This window comes from Bemisia tabaci, chromosome 10 (genome assembly GCF_918797505.1).
Source record: "Bemisia tabaci chromosome 10, PGI_BMITA_v3".
Taxonomy (NCBI): Eukaryota; Metazoa; Arthropoda; class Insecta; order Hemiptera; family Aleyrodidae; genus Bemisia; species Bemisia tabaci.
The window spans coordinates 9,854,015-9,876,025 of NC_092802.1; the positions used below are offsets into that span (position 1 = coordinate 9,854,015).

General features: G+C 40.1%; 1 protein-coding gene across 4 annotated transcripts in view; it reads right to left on the reverse strand.

Annotated features, from left to right (window-relative positions):
- Nucleotides 1–573: 573 nt before the first annotated feature.
- Nucleotides 574–22,011, reverse strand: part of LOC109044729 (uncharacterized protein in vnfD 5'region) — a 354,911-nt gene continuing 333,473 nt past the window's right edge. The window contains exons 1-7 of one of the 4 annotated variants that reach the window (XM_019062575.2): nt 20,755–20,847; nt 19,893–20,104; nt 11,105–11,149; nt 9,085–9,644; nt 7,675–8,149; nt 5,387–5,578; nt 574–3,433 (exon numbers count right to left, since the gene is read on the reverse strand). In XM_019062575.2, the coding sequence (XP_018918120.2) occupies nt 3,035–3,433; nt 5,387–5,578; nt 7,675–8,149; nt 9,085–9,590 (1,572 nt within the window). In that variant the 5' untranslated portion in view covers nt 9,591–9,644; nt 11,105–11,149; nt 19,893–20,104; nt 20,755–20,847 and the 3' untranslated portion in view covers nt 574–3,034. Of the gene's footprint in view, nt 3,434–5,386; nt 5,579–7,674; nt 8,150–9,084; nt 9,645–11,104; nt 11,150–19,867; nt 20,105–20,754; nt 20,888–22,011 lie in introns of those variants that run through there. The other 3 variants (XM_019062574.2, XM_072305601.1, XM_019062573.2) reach the window with 3 other exon arrangements.

Here is a 22,011-nt window from a genome sequence, read left to right on the forward strand (position 1 = left end):
GTTTAAAAATGAGACTTTTATACTTCAGAACGTCCCGATTTTTTTTCATCACTAAAATCAGTGAGAACTACAAAAACTGTTTGAAATTATATTTTCTCCAGTTCTAGATTTTATTGCATACGCACTAAATATTCAACAATTTTGAATATTGGGTTCTCTTCCGAAATTGTAGAAACATTGTAATGAATGCAAGAAGGTAGACTTTTTACGTCTACGTCCTCATGTTTCCTAATTTCATGTAACCCTTGCACAATGCACCCCTGCTCTTTTTACCAATCTTTTTCCGACCACCGCTCCCCATCCGTCTACCCCTATCCCTTTTCTAGCGTATTTTACGCAAAAACAAATTCATTAAGAATGTGCAAAATTTGAGAGAGGAATTTGGACTTAACAAATGAAAAGACTTAAAGATTCTGAAAAGAGTTAGTAACCAATATAAAACTTGCTGCAATTTAAAATAAAAGAGACATCAACCGAGCATAGCCGTCCAAAAAGAATTCAGAGCTTTTTGTTAGACCGACATTAAACGGAAAATTTGGAAAATCAAAGGACTTGTAAAGAAAAAGAATGCAATAGATGAACAAACGTAACGATTTAATTATTATTCGACGTCCTTTGGACATTCCAATTACAAAAATAATACTGGTTTATTTGCAGGACAGTGAACGTTTTTACTTTTTTCGGCAAGATAAAGAGCCTTGTTAAAAATGGATCGAAATTCGCCCCTTTTTAGGCCCTCGATTTTGCAAACAGGAATTGCGCCAAATTGTTGCATATGATGCCCTAAGTCTCTGGTAAAAATTTCAGCTTGAGTTGAAAAGTGGTTTCGGAGATACGGGGGGGTGAAGTGGGGGAGTTGAGCGGCTGGCGTGCGCTATTTCCGCGGCTGTTCCTCGCCAAATCTTCGTTATGATGTCACCCGTTACATGTGTTTTTATGTAATTTTTCGCGTACTTTCCGTTTCTAACCTTAAAAATTACTTACAACCACTTTTCAAGGCGCTAGGGGGTGAAAATAGAGGTTGAACGGCCAGCGGCGCGCTCTTTCCTTGGCTGTTCCTCGCCAAATCTTCGTTTTGATGTCACCCATCACATGTTTTCCTATGTAACTTTTCGCGTACTTTCCGTTTCTAACCTTAAAAATTACTTACAACCACTTTTTAAGGCACTAGGGGGTGAAAGTGGGGGTTGAGCGGTTGGCGGCGCGCTCTTTCCGCGGTTGTTCCTCGCCAAATCTTCGTTTTGATGTCACCCGTTACATGATTTTCTATGTATTTTTTCGCGTACTTTCCATTTCTGGCCTTAAAAATTACTTAAAACCACTTTTCAAGGGGCCATGAATTTTTTTCGCATTTTTTTTTTTTTTTTTTTTTTTTTTTTTTTTTTTTTTTTTCGAGTTTTTTTAATTGATTTCGTATTATTCCCTAAGACCTATTCGTGCCGTATATTTTCACGTTTTCTCAGTGTACCTCCCACGTCTCACGAGAATATACGCATGATTTCATCGGAACGTAAATGTTTACACGCCTAAGTGATATGCAAAGACGAGCGTTCGTAGAAGGGAGATGGTAGAATAATGGCAGAATCATCAAGTGAAGCTTTAAAGCTTTCATGAGGGGGGGAGGCACATTTTTAAATCGATAAGTTGCCATAGCTCATAATTTTTCATACTTCCCTTGACTTAATTAGGGTGACGATTGGTCTCTCAGCGTGAACGTGTAAATGTATCTGTGGTCATAATATCCTTAAATACGGCGTGTAGGCTGGTAATGTCTGCTTTTAAATAAATAAGTAACGAAGTAAAGGATAGATTTTTTATTAATCAGATTAATTTACTGCCCGGGGCATATCTCAGATTTTTCCCCATATTTGCCATGTCATTTTGGCGTGTAAACATTTATGTTCCGATGAAATCATGCGTATATTCTCGTGCGACGTGGGAGGTACTCTGAGAAAACGTGAAAATATACGGCACGAATAGATCTTAAGGAATAATACGAAATCAATTAAAAAAACTCAAAAAAAAAAAAAAAAAAAAAAAAAAAAAATGCGAAAAAAATTCATGGCCCCTTGAAAAGTGGTTTTAAGTAATTTTTAAGGCCAGAAATGGAAAGTACGCGAAAAAATACATAGAAAATCATGTAACGGGTGACATCAAAACGAAGATTTGGCGAGGAACAACCGCGGAAAGAGCGCGCCGCCAACCGCTCAACCCCCACTTTCACCCCCTAGTGCCTTAAAAAGTGGTTGTAAGTAATTTTTAAGGTTAGAAACGGAAAGTACGCGAAAAGTTACATAGGAAAACATGTGATGGGTGACATCAAAACGAAGATTTGGCGAGGAACAGCCAAGGAAAGAGCGCGCCGCTGGCCGTTCAACCTCTATTTTCACCCCCTAGCGCCTTGAAAAGTGGTTGTAAGTAATTTTTAAGGTTAGAAACGGAAAGTACGCGAAAAATTACATAAAAACACATGTAACGGGTGACATCATAACGAAGATTTGGCGAGGAACAGCCGCGGAAATAGCGCACGCCAGCCGCTCAACTCCCCCACTTCACCCCCCCGTATCTCCGAAACCACTTTTCAACTCAAGCTGAAATTTTTACCAGAGACTTAGGGCATCATATGCAACAATTTGGCGCAATTCCTGTTTGCAAAATCGAGGGCCTAAAAAGGGGCGAATTTCGATCCATTTTTAACAAGGCTCTTTGACACACAATCAAACGAACACAACAAATAAATGAAACAAACAATCCAATTGAGTCAATCCTTGGTAGGAATAAGTTAAGAAGAGACCTGGTGTAAGAACTTAAAAAGTAATACATAGTGCCATTTCTCTCTGTCTCTCTCCCTCCACCTCCCCCATCTGAGCTGGCTTGTACGTTTCCCAGCAATCGTTACTTTTCGACCATTGGATTTTGAGAGTTTCTGGCGCAGATTTGTCACGTGCAGTACCAATTTGGGCTCACATGGAAGTTCGCATCGTCATAGACGGAGACGGAAGGTCGTTCAGTCCCACGACGACATTGAGAAAGTCTATCGATATTGATAAAACTGCATGATGACGGTGGTGCCCCAGACTGACACGACGGCCTGCCGCGTGACCCTGTTCTCGGGTAATTTCTTCTTGATGTGCTCAAAACAATCGATCATCCACTTTTCCTCTGTCTGAGGATTCAGGTCCGCCTTATCGATGACCGTCCTCAACAGAATCATATTCTGTGCCTTTTCGAAGATGTACATTTCGCAGTCCCCAGGGACCTTGATGAGCCGGCCTCTAGTCTCCTCCAGCCCTGTGACAAGTCCGAGGGCTGTCCTCAGGGGGGCTGTTTTGAAGTACTTCCCCGTCCTGTTTGCGTACTTGGTCAAGATCCTCGTGGCAGCCTTCTCCTGCTGCCATTGATAGGCCTCCTCAAACTTTTCGTATTCACGGACCTAGAACACACGTGTTTACCGTTGAATGCTTAGAAAAAAATGATATTGCTGATTTAACAATTTAGGTTTTACAATAGAAAAATGTTAAATTAACCACCCCCGTGGCTAAATTAGCTGTCTACTATATGTATTCGGCCGTGCTAAGGAAAAACGCCGTATGAGCATTCAGGCGTTGCCAAATTTCCTTTGATAAATCACGAATTTTCGATAAAATTTGTGAACGTTTTCCTCCGATTTTTCAGATAATTTTGTTCGCAATTTCACCTAAATTTCCTGAAAACTTCTGGGAAAAATATATATAGCTTTCTTCAAAAATAAACATTTCATCTAAGGAAATTTGGCAACTCTCGAATGCTTATACGGCGTTCTTCCTCAGCACGGCAGTATTGTAAAATGTACATTTGAAACATGTCGGACATATTTTTAAGTCAGCGATCCATTTTTTTCCGTGCATAGTCAGGGTTTTTAGAAAATATGTCGGGTTTTCCTCTGAACCCGAATTTTTTTTTTCACCCACCTCACCCCTCTTCATCATCCACCCTCCCCTATGTCCCTTACCCTGATCCTCCACTCTAGATGGTGGTTGATTAATTTTTAATAGAGAACGTCCGTGCGGATTTCTTCGAAACTTTTGAAGAATTTGCTTCATGCCATGCAGAAAATTCAATGAAATTTGCGACAAAGATTCGCGCAACCATTTTCATGTAAAAAATTAAATCGCCGGCATCAATTTGAAAATAGCTAACGTGGTTTTGGGTCTTCTCTGCTTAACGCCGTCCATTTTATCTCGTTTTATAGTTTGGAAAATTGCTTTTGATTATTTATACGATATGGTCAAGGCACTCAAGGCGTACCCCCTAGTATATTTATATTTTTTTTTTTTTTTTTTAAATTGTGACCTTTATAAGACAAAGAGATTACAGGATAGATGTACAATATTTAAAGAGTAAAGAATATACGAGTTTTCAAGACAGTAAAACGACGTTTCTAGAGTAGAGACGATTTAAAAAATCAATAGTACAAAACAATGAAAGAATAGCAGGTTCAAGTGGCCCCAAGAGCCAAGGTCACGTCGCATAGTGGACTAAGTCCATTAAAGAGGTAGGACATAGATTTTTTAACTATAATTGCAAATTTTGATGTTTAATTTGTCAAATTTTGAATTTTAAGGGTTGCCTTTGAAGGAAATTTCACGAGGACACCAACGACTTTTGAAACTTTTGCCACTTTTGAAACCTCAAAATTTTGTATGAACGGAGTTAAAAGCTTTTAAAGTTTCCAAATTTTGTCCGACCCCTCCCATAGACTCGATCCACTGTGCGTCGGAACTACCGTGCGGTATACCATCGGCAAGTATATTTATATAAGAGCCACAATAATGGAGATGTTGCATGTGTGAGGGATTTGCGATTCGACTGTTGTTTCTAATGTAAAAGTTCGCGAGAAACACGATGATGCCTCTGGTATCATCTCCCAAGCTCCAAAAAAGCTCTCAAGTTGAGGCCAAAATGGAGGGGACATCCCACCTTACCCTGAGAGTCCACCTCTACATCAAAACAAACTCTCCATGCAAAAATAGGGAGCAAATACATTAGCAGGGTTGCCGTGTTTTCAGTTTTGAAGTCCCCAAATAAAGTGGCAACCCTGCTAATGTATTTGCTCCCTATCTATGTATGGAGAGTTTGTTTTGATGTAGAGGTGGACTCTAAGGGTAGGGTGGGATATCCCCTCCATTTTGGCCTCACTTTGAGAGCTTTTTTTTAGCTTGGGAGAGAAAACCAGTGGCACCATCGTGTTTCTCGCGAACTTTTACGTAAGAAACAACAGTCAAATCGCAAATCCCTCACGCATGCAACATCTCCATTGCGTGCAAGTTTTACAGGTATGCAAAGTGCGCACACACGTTATGGAGCCTGGGTCTTCCAGGGTGATATAAATAACTTGTCGAATCACCTGGAAGTGATGCGGGATGCCGTAGACAATGAAGTGGATTGTTTCGCGGAGTTCCTGGTTCGGGATCCGCAGGGCGTAGAGGGCATCCCCGTTACCGGTAATCGACAGGACATCGGCCACCGTTAGGTAACCTAACCTGGTTACGTACGTCCAGAACATGTCCTCGTCCGAGTCCATAAGGGACAAGTCTACCTGTGAAAGAAACGGAGGGATAAGATACACTGAAAAAATAATATGCTGTTTTAGCATCTAGGATGTCAAATATGTGTCTGGTGATCCCAAGATGCTGCCTTTACTGCCCTCGCAGTTAACGTTACATTCTAGGAATGCAAATTCAACTGTGTGGGCAATCAAGGTAGCATCTTAGGATCACCAGACCGTTTTTTGACATCCCAGGTGCTAAAACAGCATACCATTTTTTTCAGTGTAAATCGACGTCCTTTTGGGCAGTGCACAGAAACGAAAATAGAGGTTTAAAAAAATGCGCCCCTGCGGGCTGATTATTGAAATCGATAGACAAACCGATAGACAAAGATTACATACACTGGAAAAAAAACGCATTGGATCTAGAGTCCAGACTCTTGCAAACATTGACAAGAAAAAGGACTCTTGATTCAATCAGATTTAAGCTTAAATCAAAAGGAAATCTGCTCAAACTAAGAGGTTTGGTTCTTGATTTAGGCCTAAATCTGATTGAATCAAGAGTATTTTTTCTTGTCGATGTTTTTAAGAGTCTGGACTCTAGATCCAATGTGTTTTTTTTCCAGTGCAGATTATTTTCTTCTATCTTTCTACTCACTGATATTAATGAAGTACATTCCTTATATTTATCTATTTAAATATATTTAAGTGCTGTTTTATTAGTGCAGCACTTCAATATTATTAAATATTTAAGTATGAGCATAGTAAGAGCATCGTATCTTTTTTTCTTTTATCGTGCACACCATCAAGAACCGTCTTTTTGCGATGCATTTTTTTTTGGGCGAGACCCGGACACTAGATTGAAGCCGGAGCTGTATGCAGCGAGAGAGCTATGAGCTATGTTGTGAGGAGTGATGCAGCGATGCAGATGATGCGATGCAGCCGAAGGGAGTGAGAGAGCTTGAATGGGACGATGATAGATTCAATGTGTTTTTTTTTTCTTTCAGTGTAGAACAAACGAAGCGATACTATTGGCGGTAAAGGGTGGTTGAAATTACTAAAGGAGGTAAGTAATAGACTAAATCATGGCAACCAACAAGAGACCCTGCAGTTCGTTCATCATTTTCCTCCAAAGTGTATAAGAGCCATTCGTTTCAACCAATAGGAAAGCTCTGTAATCCCGGATTCTTCTTTGTCTTTCGCTTTGTCTATCAATTTCAATAATAAGCATGCTGCTGAGCAAAAGGGTTAAGAAAATGTGAAGACAATAGTTAGTCGCGCTTGTCAAAGAGTCACGTTTTGGTGATTAAAGCCTATGGAGTAAGCAAAAATAATGAGATCTGAATCACCTAGTATATTATATACCTGCAATTTTGACGATGGTGAGACCCTTTGAAAAACACGATATAAGATACCATTGATCGCAGAGGGGCATTTTTTTCACGTCACGGACATCAAATTTTGATATTTTAAAGTGCCGTTGATGGCTAATAATTTAGGGTCTAAAATTAAAAAAAAATCTATAAACTCTTGAAACGAGGATACTATCTTTTGCCGTAAAGTTTCGTTAAAATAATTAAACCTTAGAAAGACGGATGACGCAATGCACAATTTTTTTTGAGGACACATTTTTTCGCATTTATTTCACAAAAATTGTCCTAATACATTTTTGGACCCTATGCTCGTGTATTGTCAGAGAATACCTGCATACCACAATTTTGGACGCTATGCTCACTTCGATTTTTCGAAAAAATCATCCCTCGTTAAAGTGAGCATGGAGTTCAAGATCTTGGACGTGATGAGCAACCGAACATATAGAGCAAAGCATGGAGTCCAATATCATTGACGCGATGCTACATCACTAGTTCGCTGGATCCACCAATTAATCATCATAAGATGTCTTCCACACTACACTAGAAAATAAAACATATATTGGATCTAGAGTCCAGACTCTTAAAAACATCGACAAGAAAAAATACTCTTGATTCAATCAGATTTAAGCTTAAATCAAAAGGAAATCCGCTCAAATTAAGAGGCTTGGTTCTTGATTTAGGCTTAAATCTGATTGAATCAAGAGTATTTTTTCTTGTCAATGTTTTCAAGAGTCTGGACTCTAGATCCAATGTGTTTTTTTCCAGTGTAATTACCTGTTTCCGAAGCCATTGTCTAGGCATAACATCGCCGAGCAAGAACTGTCCTTTGAGGGACGGCATCAACCCGAACTCGTTCCAAAACTCGTACGGGTTCTCATCTCCGCAGGCCTGCACCCAGTGGTCGTCCAGATCTCCTCCCCTACGCAGACTAACCACCACGTCGTACGGGTTGTGGACCGTCCGGTTGCCGAAGTAGTATCCCTCGTACATGGCCTCCATCTTCGGCACCAGCCCCGGTTTCGGCTCGCCAAACTGTTTCGCCAGGGATTCCATTTCATCGTAGGTGAAGCCGAAGAACTCGGAGAGAGCGCCGTCGTTCATCGGATACTCGAGGAAGTTCATGTCTTCAGTTCCGACGTTCGTGATTCCAGTCACGACGCCGAATTCCAAATAATCGTCTTGGAATAACGCTCTCAGGATAGCGGTGACTAAAGTCCGGATGCGGTCGTAATATTTGTGTGTGTAGCCGCTGGTATGTGAACAAACATCAACATGTAATATTACTTAAAATTGTTGTAACATGTAATATTACCAGAATATTACCAACGTAACGCTAGGTTATCTCGTTTGCATTTTTTAAAAATCTCCCATTTTATTTTTTAGAAAGAGAACAAATCAATATCATTTCTTGTATTTTCACATAGTTATCTCCACACACGTCGTAATGCACATTGTTCCGTTTTCACTCCTAGCAAAATTTCACGGAACTTTGCGCGAAAGTTAAGTTCCGTAAACCTATCTCTATGTGGACAAGGTTCTTCATTTATAAGAAATGAACCAAAAAATTATGAGAGAACAAACATAAATGTGGATTAATGATTTTAACTTCCACCACTGCGCCGCGCTGATCGTACTGTGATTGGCGCAATGCGTGAAGTATTCCTACAGTCTTGTAGGCGCTATACGTTTCACGCCAACCGCTCCTGACCGCACTGGTTTTGGCGCAATGGGTGAAGTATTCATGCAGTCTTGTGGGCGCTAATATGTGTTACATGCCGATCGCCGCGCCGAGGGCTTGTCTTTTTCATCTCAAGTCCTGTCATCATTCCTCTCGGCGTTGAGCTGCAGGCCAAATTGCGTGTTTAGTTCCTCTCTTCACTCTACCAATTAAAGATGCTATTTCTTGTATCACCGAGAAACGACAGGCCGAGAAATTACTATACTCTCAGGAAAGAGAGATTTTGTCCCCTTTTCTCATGGATAATTTTTTTTCTGAATCCGATTTTTTTATACCTACATTTAAAAAAATTGCAAAATATTGCCGCCCCCTAAACATGCCGCCATGGGTCGCAACCCATGCGGCCACCCCCTTAATCCGGCTCTGTAGAGGCGGGTTGAAATCCCAAAGCGTTCTCTATCGGCTAAGCACTTGAAACATCTTGAAATATTGGCATGGCAACTTACGTCCTGATTGGTCCATCGTAATCATCAAGGAGAAGCACAAGTTTCCCACGGCCGGCGTGGAGGTACCGGACCAGAAGTCCGAACGCCTCCGGGATTTGGTTGTCGTTTATTTTCCCCCGGGCGAACGCCTTGAAGGCCGGTTGTTCCGCTGGCGGAACGTGACTGCTATTGGCCAGGTAGGAGTTCTCCTGGTACAACCGTCGAGCGAACCCTTTGAACGCGCCCCGGACCCCTTCGAAAGTGCTGTGGTTGAGGCCCCCAAAACTCATATATAGGACTTCGCGCTTGTTTAGGTATTTCGCGCAGAAGGTTTTGTCCTTGCAGATCGCCTTGTCCTGGAACAGGTGGCTGGAGTTGGTGTTGAGCGCGTAGAAATGCTTCAGCATGGACAAGTTGAAGGTTTTGCCGAACCCGCGTGGACGAGTGATCAGGATCCTTTTGGTGGAGGAGTTGAATTGTTTGATGAAATCGGTTTTGTCCACCAGGGGGACTCTCAGCTCTACCATTTCTTTGAAGTCATTGCCGGTGTAGGGCGGAGCGGCCAGGTGTTGTGGGTCACTCTGATAACAAAAATGAAATTCAATATCTTTATATACACGGAGAAAAAACTTCGTGCGTGGGACCCGAAGTTTAGGTTATATGGATCTCTGAAGTTTTCGGATTGAGCATCTGAACACTTTAAGTCCAGCTGCTGCGGTTTGGATCACACATCTGAAACTTCGGTTCTTACATCTGAAGTACTTCGGTTTTCACATCCGAAAAACTTCGGTTCTCACATCTGAAGTACTTCAGATGTAAGAACTGGAGTTTCAGATGTGTGATCCGAACCTCGACAGCTAGACCTCAAGTTAGTGTTCATCAGATGCTCAATCCGAAAACTTCAGAGATCCATATGACCTAAACTTCGGGTCCCACGAACGAGGTTTTTTTCTCGGTGCAGAAAGTCAAATTAGGTATTCCACCATTTGCCGAGGCAAGCGGTCACATTTGGACGTATTTCTATCAAACGGAACTAAGCGCCGATTTGAGTTCCTTTTGAGGAATTTAGAATCCCGGATAGCGCATTCTGTCAAACGGACCTAAGCGCCATGGAAAAGCATTGCGAGTATAGGACGGAATAAGCCGGACGCCCGATTCCGCCGCCAATCCAAGCCCCCCGCTACCTTCCTCTCCCGATGGCGCTTAGGTCCGTTTGATAGAAATACGTCCATTTGATAACTTCAAAAGTTTCGTGCATTTTTTATGAAGATTACTCGAGTTTTGAACTTTTTGAAAGTGGAAAAGAATCGAATCTACAATTTTTGAGTGTACTCTCCTTTCTGAATGCTCCTCATATATGTTTTAAGTGTCGGATTTCGCAAAATTCTGTACCTCAGGACATGCTGCACATTTCGGGATAAGGGTTGGTTTGATGGCTACGCGAATAATTACGGAGAGCTCTTTCCTACACGGATGGACGCATGACTATTTTCTCCAAAATGCAAAAGAATAAGAATTTCAATGAAAGAAAGATCATTAGACTGTTTGCCCACAGGCAGTTGACAAAATGCCTGATTTGACCTTTTGCCTGCGACACTTGTGCAATGCAATTGACTTTGGGAACAAAAATGTTTGAATACATTTTCAAAAAATCTGTACAACTTTGATATCATACTACGAAGTTGAAGTATCAACATAGCCACTCGTCATGGGTCAGTTTCTTATACAATTTGATAGTAGATTACGATACATTTTGCTTCCCATTGGCATAGACTGTGTATCACGCAGCAGCACGGTAACGGATTTCGTCCCCAGATCATTAGATGCACTTTAGTAAATTTTAACACTAGTAATAAAGCCAAATACTAGAATATTCTACTTAGCGTTGGAATCTTGCAATTAAATATTCCATTTCAATTCATTCCATCCCTCGACTACTGCTGCGCAAGTTACAAATTTTACGAAGTAATGCAGGATCTTTAATTCTAAGTTTCAAAGAACTTACGTCTAGAACGTGTATAGAACTTAAAGATTAGTTTACCGTGAAACCACCTTCCTGCACAGTCGGGATAAAGCCATTCAGTGCCTGTAAAAGGAGACAAAATTAGATTATAATCGAGTGAGTTTATTTCGAAGTGCAGCCGACTGACTACAAGTAGTCATCGATATAACCACACAAAAATCACGTTGAGTACATAAAAAATGTCCAAAATCAACTCCTTGCCTCAAAATTTTCGGGATCTCACATATTTAAATTCCTCCTGCTTCGGCAGGCACCTTTTCCCTGAACAACACTGGAAAAAAAAGAAGCTTGGATCTAGAGTCCAAACTGTTGAAAACATTGACAAGAAAAAATACGCTTGATTCAATCGGATTGTTGCTTGAATCAAAAAGAAATCCGCTTAAATTAAGAGGCTTGGCTCTCGATTTAAGCAAAAATCCGATTGAATCAAGAGAATTATTTCTTGTCAATGTTTTCAAGAGTCTGGACTCGAGATCCAAGCTACTTTTTTTTCCAGTGAATGTAATAAGAAAATAAATGATCTATCAAATCGTTACATTTATAAAATGTATATTTTTAAATTAAAATTTAACATAAAACACGATTCGTACGATGAATTTTATTGGAAGTAACTCCTCATCAAGATATTAACATTCTTCTATGCATCAGTAAATCCAAACGTCCCGCTCGGAGTTAAAATGATGTATACTTCAGTCATTGCTACGAGAAAAGGCCAGGCTTGAACGCCTTCAATTTTTTGAATATGTAACATGGACATCCTTTAAGCAGGTATAGTTGCATCCAAGCGCTGCGTTCAACACTGGGCGCGCCCGTTCACGGAAAAAATTAAAGTGCTGATTTTTTTTTTTTTTTTTTTTTTTTTTTTTTTTTATTGAGAGTTTAGTGGCTTCTATTCCTTTAGGAATCTACAGCCATCTATAGGCACTATTTATTGTCCGAAGACATCAGGGAGTTTGGTAGACATCCATGCTCGGGCTTACAAATTTTCACGGATTAAGGCCGAGCGAATTCTGCTTACAGATCCACTCGTCAGTTCCATGAAAATTTGTCGCCACCACCGGGATTCGAACCCGGGACCTATTGACCTAGAGTCAGACGCGCTAACCACTAGGCCAACCTGGCCGGCAAAATGCTGATTTAACAATTCAATTGCTAAAAAAAAAGGGACTGCAACATTTCAACGTTATGTAGATTTCACAACACAAAAAATGCTACTTTAACCACCCCCGTTTTTAAATTAGCTTACAATGGTGGTTGAAGTAGCATTTTCTTGTTGTGAAATCTACGTTGAAATATTGCAGTCATTTTATTGTGGCAATTGAATTGTTAAATCAGCAATTTACTTTTTTCCGTGTACGTACTTTTAAACTACAACGTTTAGTCTACATGAGATTTTACCATGAGCTTATTTAGCCTACATTGCCCTTTGATGACCTGAAATCTGAAAATATTACGGAAAAAGTGGGTTAGGAGTTGAATTTTAGGCCTCTCCGATGTCTTCAACGAGATTTTTGTGAGTACTTCGCAATGTGAAATTCCGGACGGAAAAAACAGGCGTATTATTGTGCAACAATATTTTCAGTCAATGGGATGAAGTTACATCCCCTCTTCGGAGAAAAGACGATATCGATTGCGAAACCGCAAAAACGCGAATCTTCTTTGGGGTGTTTCAAAATCTTCATTCTCATTTGCTTTTATCAAAGAAAAAAAGACCGACATTATTGCCTGTAATTCTTACAATATTTTCTTTAGGCATCAGAAAAGACAACTCAAGAAAATTTTCAAAAAATAACCGCGAGTTTTTGTTTACATTCAAACGAATTATGACTGGATTTCTGTAGTGTCCCGAACTGAGATACGCGCTTTTTTACTTTCACCGTCGATATGTTGCTCGCATAGTTGACAGATAGTGCTGAGAAATCCGCACTTTCACCCTTTTAAAACCATATGAACTAAACATATTGTATCGCACAACCTGGCGATCTCGATTGCTCGTCCCCCAAACTAGGCAACGCACGTGCCACCAAGTTGTACCCGGCCAGGCAAAAGAGTGATGTAATACCAAAGTCTGATCAACTGGTCGGCGCACAGTGGATCGAGTCAATAGTTTAGGTCGGACATGACATTTTTAACAAAAACCGCAAATTTTGATGTTTAATTCGTCACATTTTAAATTTTAAGGGGTGCTTCCAGAAGAAAATTTTACAAAGAAACCAATGGAACCACTCTCAGAATCTCAAAGTTTCGTATAAACGGAGTTTTAAGCGTATAAAATTTCCAAATTTTGTCCGACCTCTCCAATTGATTCGATCCACTGTGCGGCGCATTATCAACATAACGCCTAACGTCGCCATGATCAAGTTTTATAGCTTTCGTGCGTGCTCATATTCTCATTTCGAGTTTTATATTTTACTAGCCGCTGTGGCTCGCTTCGCTCGCCTCGCGTCTAGCCGGGGGCTCCGCCCCCTGGACCCCCGGTCACTCGCTTCGCGAGTGACTTACGGCTCGCAAGCGAGCCGTATTCCGTGCCGTAAATGCAAAAAGATGATAAAGTAATGTAATCCAATAAGAACTCTTCTGAATACATGAATACGAGAGGCATTCCTTCCTAAATTAGTTTACCTGTTTTCAGTTCCGTAATGATCTTCCTTGTAAATTTTCAAAAGAAAAACGAAATTACGCGAAATTGCCAAGAAGCATTATGGATAGTTTTCCTGTAAGGGATTTTTCTTCGGGGGGGGGGGGGGGGCATTAACTGTGAGTTAAATAAGGCGAAGTCCCTCCGGAATATGACAATGTAAGCCCTGCGCACTTGGTATTGGCCAGGAGGAGTAGCTCACTGGCGTCCTCCAGGACTCCAGCCAACACCACGCCAAAGCTACAGACTTAAACAATCATACGTCGGGTGGCGCCAGTAGTAGAGAAGATTTAGGACTTAAGAAAAGAGACAATTTCGAATGTTACATGAAAAAAAGCATCTCATGCATTTGGCCATCATATAAATGGATGTATTTTCAAATGAATTTCGCGCAAAAGTATGAACGAACGGGGTACAAAACGTATTACCTTATAAAAGAAGGATTTTCGGTTACTCGGCACTGACCGGCAAAATACATGTAAATTTGGAGTTACTCCTCCTAGTCGTTAGCTACTCACTCAAGGAACATTCTGCGTAAAAAATTCGAGTGAATTGTTTGAATGTGTAAATTATTAGACTCATTAATTAGTATACGCACTAAAAAGAGACAAACTTCATGCACAGGACGCAACAATCTCGCACATTTGCACCCAGAAAATATGAGTAGAAATTGTGTAGAACGTTTCTGGCGAAAACAGGTGTACAATAGCCTCGCACTGGGTTGGACACTAAAAAACCGAGGATATTCCGTAAAAAAAGAAAGGAAAGAAAGTATGAGTAGAAATTGCTAAATATCCATTCATCGACTGGCGCGGCCGCAAAAGAACGTATCTCGCGAATACAGAGGCAAAATAGTATCACTCAATATCGGACACTCACAAATCGGAACTGTTCCGTGAAAAAAGAAAGAAAAATTGAGCAGATATTGTTAAGTACCCATTGATCAACTAACATAACCGTAAAAGAACGTATCCGACGAAAGCAGATGAGCGATGGGCAACCTCTCAAAAAGTCGCGAGATTTCGAAATCTAATCAGTGTTGCTCTCGAGATGCAGGATGCAGCTAAGTTGGCAGCGTACACGAATAGACTGATTTTCGGAGCAACTCAGAGGAAGCAATTCAAAGGAAGCAATTCAGTCCTGAAAACATTTTGTTTCCTGTTTTTTCCCACGGTTTTCCTTTGCTCTTCGATAAAGGTAGCTGATGTAGGGGTAACGGGAGGGACAAACATAATTCTGCATTGGTAAGGAAGAACACCGTATGAGTCTTCAGACGTTGCCAAATTTCCCCTGGAAAACCACTAAATTTCAGGAAAATTTTTGAAAATTTTGGATACTTTTGTTTTTAATTTGATCTAAAACGTCTGAATATTTCATGGGGAAAATATTCATAATTTTCCTCAAAAATAAACATTTTATCAAAGAAAATTTGGCAACTCCCGAATGTTCATATGTCGTTCTTCCTTAGCACGGCAGAATTGCAAACACTACGCTTTAAAAAAGAGACCATTTTCGGTTTTCTTCAAAGTATTCGGACATAACTCCAATAAAAATACAATGAGAGGATTAGCGCGAGGTTTGGATGTCGCTCCCTGGTCGGAAAATCATGTTTTGACTCGTCTGCCGACAAAATCTCGTCAAAGCGTTCAAGAACAGCTGGGCCTGGACAGTCAGGAGACCAGGCGGCAGCAATAGATCTCAATTCGTCATCCTTTTTTCCCTTCCTGCTCGGCCTAGTGGAGCTCCAAAAAAATTGATGAAATTTCTCTCATCGGGTTCGATTTCAACTTTCTCAGTAAATTTACGCTCTGCTAAAAAAGTATATTACAATGAACTAAATTTCGTCGTGATATGTTGATAAGTAACGGAAATATCGTTCAGCAAGTTATAAATGCAGCAGTTGTGGTATCGATCTTAGTGTACCGTAGAATCATGTATTTTCATTAGTTTGACCACCATTCTGCTCAAAATTTCACCGCGAATCGAAAAATATACACTGTAAAAACAATTTCCGAATGATAGAAAAAATTGCATTTTTATTGTCTTTAAATTTTGAGGGTCAGATTTTGTTTGGCATATGAGACAATAGGGCTGCGATCCCGTAGCGAGCAGTCTCGGGCTCGAGGGTTGTTAGACAAAAGGACGGGAAAACCCATGTCATCGCACCGCTTCGACAGTTTTATGGAACCACGTATCTGGGGCGGCTTCCTTTTATTCAGACAGAGCAGTGCTGAGACTGAGTCCGAGTTTGACCTTCGGCGTTGGGTGAAGGCTGTGTAGTAGTAATATGGAGAGGGGTCTATTTGCATCTCTCAGCGGTTTACACAGATATGGCTGAAAAATTGGAAATTCTCATAGTTTTGCGAGCATCTAGGAGCTAGAAGCTTTCAATCGACCCAAAAATCGTAAAAATCGCCCCGGTAGATCTCTCAAAATAGGCGTTACAACAGGAACATAACCAATTCCCGGGAACTTAAGGCCGGAGGGGGGTGGATTTGGCTTTAAGAGCGTCTCAGGAAGAAGAGTCTGAAAAATTTGGAAGTCTGACAATTTTGCGAGCATCTAGAAGCTAGGAGCTTGCGGTCGACCCAAAAATCGTAAAAATCGCCCCGGTAGATCTCTCAAATTAGGCGTTACAACGGAAACATACCGCAACTCTCGGAAACTTAAGGTCGGAGGGGGGTGGATTTGGCTTTAAAAGCGTCTTAAGCGAAAGAGGCTGAAAAATTTGGAAGTCTGAAAATTTTGCGGACATCGGGACGTCAAGGGCTTTAACCAGAGTCAAGCATCGTCGAAATCGGTCCGGTAGAACTCCAGAAATAAGCGTTACAGTGAAACCCCCAACGATTTTATTTATATAGATTCGTCTGATACTCAAAATGAAAAATCCAAGTTACTACGAATCAATTTTTTTCCCTTTTTGAATTGACATTTGCGCCGAGAAATGTTTTTGTTGGATCGATAAAAATTCTAATCAATAATTCCTGGATGAAATTTCTCATTAAGTCAACAGGAAACCTCATTATTTCAAAGGATATTTCTCTTACTTCCAAAGGACGTATATAGTTACTTTAAGCAGACATTCGGTTGACTTAGCGATAATTCTCGTTTTGCAATTATATACTGGAAACTTTGTCTCAGGGTGAACCGCATTTTTCACTAAGAAACTATTATTTCTGGTACATTCGTAAAATCACCTATATCTTGCATTTTTCACAAAGAAACCATAATTTCTGGCACATTTGTAAAATCGCTTATCTGCATTGAAACATTCAAAAAAGAGGAGGTTAAAGCGAAGGAGGAGGAAGAAGAAGAGCAGAAAGAAAGGTAGAAGGAAGAGAAGTGATAGAGGAGGACAAATACGAAAAAGGAGCGAAGAAGACGAAAAAAAGAAGGGGAGAATAATAAATTAAGAGCAGGGCCGGATTAAGGGGGTGGCTACATGGGCTGCGGCCCGTGGCGGCGAATCTATGGGGGCGGTAAATTTTGAAATTTTTTTAAATGTAACTAATGGTAGACGAGACTACCTGAGAGGGTAGACTGAATGACCAACACGAATAAACTTAGAATAGGTTTATTCAGAACAATCGCAAGGACTGGATGACACTAGCCAAGACTGAAGTTGGGGAAGCTATCACAAATACGAATGAATTGGGGAAGAATTTGAGGTTCGCCTTTGAATTCCGGAATAGACCGAATATCGCCATCAGTTAGCTTAAGAAATTCATTAATATGTCTGATGCATAGATCTTGAACAACTGTCTGCAATGCTTCGAATTGTTCGACAGTTGGAGCTGGAGCTTGTTGTTGAGCCATGTTTTCTTGATTTTCTTCTGGATCTGCTGGATCAAGATTTAAAATCGGTCGTCTAATATAACTCATTCAGACTCGTATCCTTCGTCAAAATTGGCTAGGAGATATTTAATGATTGTATTAATTTTAATTAGTCGTGATGACAAGGAAATTGTGTCGTTGATCCAATGCTTTACGTGAGTTTGTAGAACAAGGTTTCTAATATCGGCGTAATTGGTTTTTTCCGTGAGTTCAAAGATAAAAGGGTGTATAATATTAAAATTCTCAACAAAGAGGGAATAACGGTAAAAATCTCTAATAAAAGGACAATTGTTGTTTCATAATTTGAGGTCCATAAATCTCAAATCGTTGAAAGATAAAAGTTTCCAAAATTATGGAGAAAATTTTCCAAAATATGGAGTAAAAATTTTCCAAAAATATGGAGTAAGTATAAAGATACTTTGAATTATAATTATTATTTAATTAGTTAGTTTGTTAGGATCCTATTTTTATTTTACAGTGGGGATGGTCAAGAGTATTATCAGACAGACTTACAGAAGAAGGATGACTGAAGCGCTGACCATCGTTGACAGCAGTGTGCGAAGAATCGGAGAGCAGGAACGTGTGGATTTGAAGCGCGATGCTTGAAGTCGGTGCACGAAAACTACGATGCTCGATGCTTCAAAAATCGATTCCGCAGGACTGCGCCACTAATGGTAGACGAGACTACCTAAGAGGGTAGACTGAATGACCAACACGAATAAACTTAGAATAGGTTTATTCAGAACAATCGCAAGGACTGGATGACACTAGCCAAGACTGAAGTTGGGGAAGCCATCACAAATACGAATGATGTAGGTATAGAAAATTCGAATTTAGAAAAAAAAATTACAAACGAGAAAAGGCGACAAAATCTCTAATTTTCTGAGAGTATAGTAATTTCTACTTTTGTCGTCTTTCAGGGATACAAGAGACAGCACCTTCAATTAGTCGAGTTAAGAGAGAAACCAAACACGCAATTTAGCCTGGAACCAAACGAGAACGGTTAGAGAGAAACGATGACGAGGACTTGAGATGAAAGAGGAGAAGCCCTCGGCGCGGCGATCGGCATGTAACACATATTAGCCCCTACATGACTGCACAAATACTTCACGCATTGCGGCAAACACAGTGCGATCAGCGTGAAACGCATAGCGCCTACAAGACTGCGTGAATGCTTCCCGCATTGCGTCAAACACAGTGCGTTCAGCAGCGGTCGGCGTGAAACTCATAGCGCCTACAAGACTGTCGGAATACTTCACGCATTGCGCCAAACACGGTGCGGTCTGCGCGGCGCGGCGGCGGAAGTTAAAATCATTAATCCACATTTATGTTTGTTCTTTCATAATTTTTTCGTTCATTTCTTATGAATGAAAGGCCTTGTCCTCACAGAGATAGGTTTACGAGACTTAACTTTCGCGCAAAGTTCCGTGAACTTTTGCCAGTAGTGTTGACAGGGCTTTCCCAAAAAATGGGTTCAACACAAGTAAACGCGTCTTATGCACCCCTCCCCCGCTTGCACAACATTTGATGGTTTTTATTGATGTTTCAAAACGAATGAGCAGGGGGTGGCAGGTAGGTAAATCCGGTCCTGATTAAGAGGAGAAAGAAAAAAATAAAAACAGAACAAAAGAGAAGAAGAAAAAGTGGAAAGATGGCGAAGAAAAAAAAGGAAGGAGAAAAAACAGGGAGAGAAGAGGATAAAGAGGAGAAATGTTATAGTGAGTTATACAGGAAAAAAAGAGGAAGGGGAAGAGGAAGAATAACAAATAACGAGAAAAATGGAAATAGGAATACAAAAAAGCAAGAAAATGAGAGAGGGAGTATAGGGGGAATGAGAAGAAGGAGAAAAAGAAGAAGTAGGAGAAAAAGAAGAAGAAGTGGAAAAAGAAGAAGAAGGAGAAAAAGAAGAAGAAGGAGAAAAAGAAGCAGAGGAGAAAAAGAGGCAGAAGGAGAAAAAGAAGAAGAAGGAGAAAAAGAAGAAGAAGGAGAAAAAGAAGAAGAAGGAAAAAAGAAGGAGAAGGAGAAAAAGAAGAAAAATGAGAGAAAGAAGAAAAATGAGAAAATGGAGAAGAAGCAGAAAAAGAAGAAGTAGCAAAAAAAGAAGAAGGAGAAAAAGAAGAAGAAGGAGAGACAGCACCTTCGGCGACACTTGGACGATACGTTAAAAATTGACTTTAAAATGCCTTTAATTAACAGGGTGTTACACTAATTTTCTCTGAAGTCAAATCTTATTTGACCACACCCACGTGGCTTATTTTCGATATAGGAACATAATAATGTTATTTTCAATAGTGAATGAGAAGGATAACCTGTGTTATTTTAGGTAATCCATACCAGCGGCCACACGCCCAAGTGCTCGTACTACGACCGAATCCGGACTCAAGTTCATGCTATCTCAAAAGCGTTATTCCAAGACGAGTATTTAGAATTCGGCGTCGTGACTGGAATCACAGACGTCGGAACTGAAGACATGAACTTTCTGGAGTGTCCGGTGAACGACGGTGCTCTCTCCGAGTTCTTCGGCTTCACCTACGATGAAATGGAGTCTAGGACGAAGAAGGAAAATAAATCACTATAAAATCATATTTTTGATAAAAAAGAAGAAGAAAGAAAACTTAAAAATTGTGAAATTGGGGGGAAAACGTTTTGATATATAATAATTTTTTTGTATATCTCTCTTTGTTTTTGTAAAGGTAGTACACTTTGTTAAGTTGTATTTTTTAATAGTTAAGATAAGCTTTTTAAAGACACTTAATACGTCCAAAAGTGTATCTTTGTACAGTTTCTTGTGTGCGAAATAAAAAATAAATAAAAGTGTTGGTGAATAATGGCGAGAATAGATCTAGCTCACTAATTGAAATGTGCTAATATTTCTGCAACAATACTAGAAGCGTACGATTTTCCTACACTCATGAACTTTCTCTACATGTGTATCAAACATGTTGCCTTGAATCAGCGCTGAAAATGATTATTGAAGGTATTCCAAAAATCCTAAAAGCCGGTGTACTTGTGAAGGTAAGCTTTCATATAAGTCTTACAATTAGTTTAATATACTCGGATTATGTCTAAGGTCTTGACGACTCACGACTTGTGTCTGGGAACTTATTTAATAAAATTCTCACGAAACATTTATTTCGAGGGATTCCTACAAGGTGCAAAGATAATCAAACGAATACATGTTTTAAAAGTCACTTACCAGGGGCATGGAACATAAATAAAATATAAGAAATCGCGACATTGTCAGATGGTATTGTGCGCACAAAGAATATCACTGACACAGAATTAGTGATGGTATTGACCTTATATGTGTAGACAAGTAAGTCCGAGATAAAAAATTTATCTGCGCGGTGCTGCAAGAAAATAAAACCTCAAAACTGATTAGTCCGAGAAAACGCTATCATTTCAATACATAGGGTGTCTGAAAAGTAAATATTTAATCTGAATGTGCTCACGGATATTATCATATGGATTACATTTTGCAAATGAGGAGCTTGGAAGACACGGCGCATAAGAGCAGTTTTTATTATTTCGAAAAAAAAGAAGAGTTTAAAGTTCTGCATTTTACTCAGACCTACAGAGAACTCCGAGTACCATCAAAATTTACAAGTGTTTATCTCAAATCTTCATGAACGTTTTCTGAAAATTTTCAGCTCAGTTGAGGCAAATTGAGGCCAGCAGTTGGGCTTAAAATGACGGTAAGTCGCATTTATCCCGAGCCCTCTCTAAACGAAAAATGCACTTATCTCATTCGCTGTTTTCTCCTCGTCAAATGACTTTCAGACAAAATAGCTTGGGATTTCGATAGACCTTACCTTACCTTCTACTACCAAAAAACATGCACAACTCAATGTTGATCAAAGATATGCCTCTGAGCACACAATTTTACTTTTATTTCCATCCAGTTGTAGGACATTTCGTCAACGATTTTTTGTCCGCGCACCTGTTTTTTCCAGTAGTTTACGTCCACGTGTTTTTTCGGGAGGGGAGTTTTGGTCCACTTACCACTAAAGACCCTAAGTTAATTGGTCCACATGTAAATTCAAACGACAATTGCTTACGACGTTTTTGGATGAAAATGTTTAATGTCTTGGAAGAATGAGGGTTTGCTTGTTGGCGCGTATACGTAGTATACCGCCTTTGCGATCGTTTCGACCCCCCCCTCGATACAATAACCGAGTCCCCTAGTTCCTTACCGAAAAGTGACTACCGCGAACTTCTGAGATTTTCCAAAGCGTGTAAAAAGTTTACTAATCCGTCAATAATAATGATTAAAATTTGTTTCTCATTCTGGGGCTCGCTAGTTTATGTGTAATGAATACCAAGAGTCTACGTTTCTTGGTTTTTTTTAAAAAAACCTTAGAATGGGGCGCGCTGATTTAAAATATGCATATATAAGCGGAAGCAAGCGAACTGATTCGAGGATGGCTGACCAGTTCGGCACTCCTTGAATGAG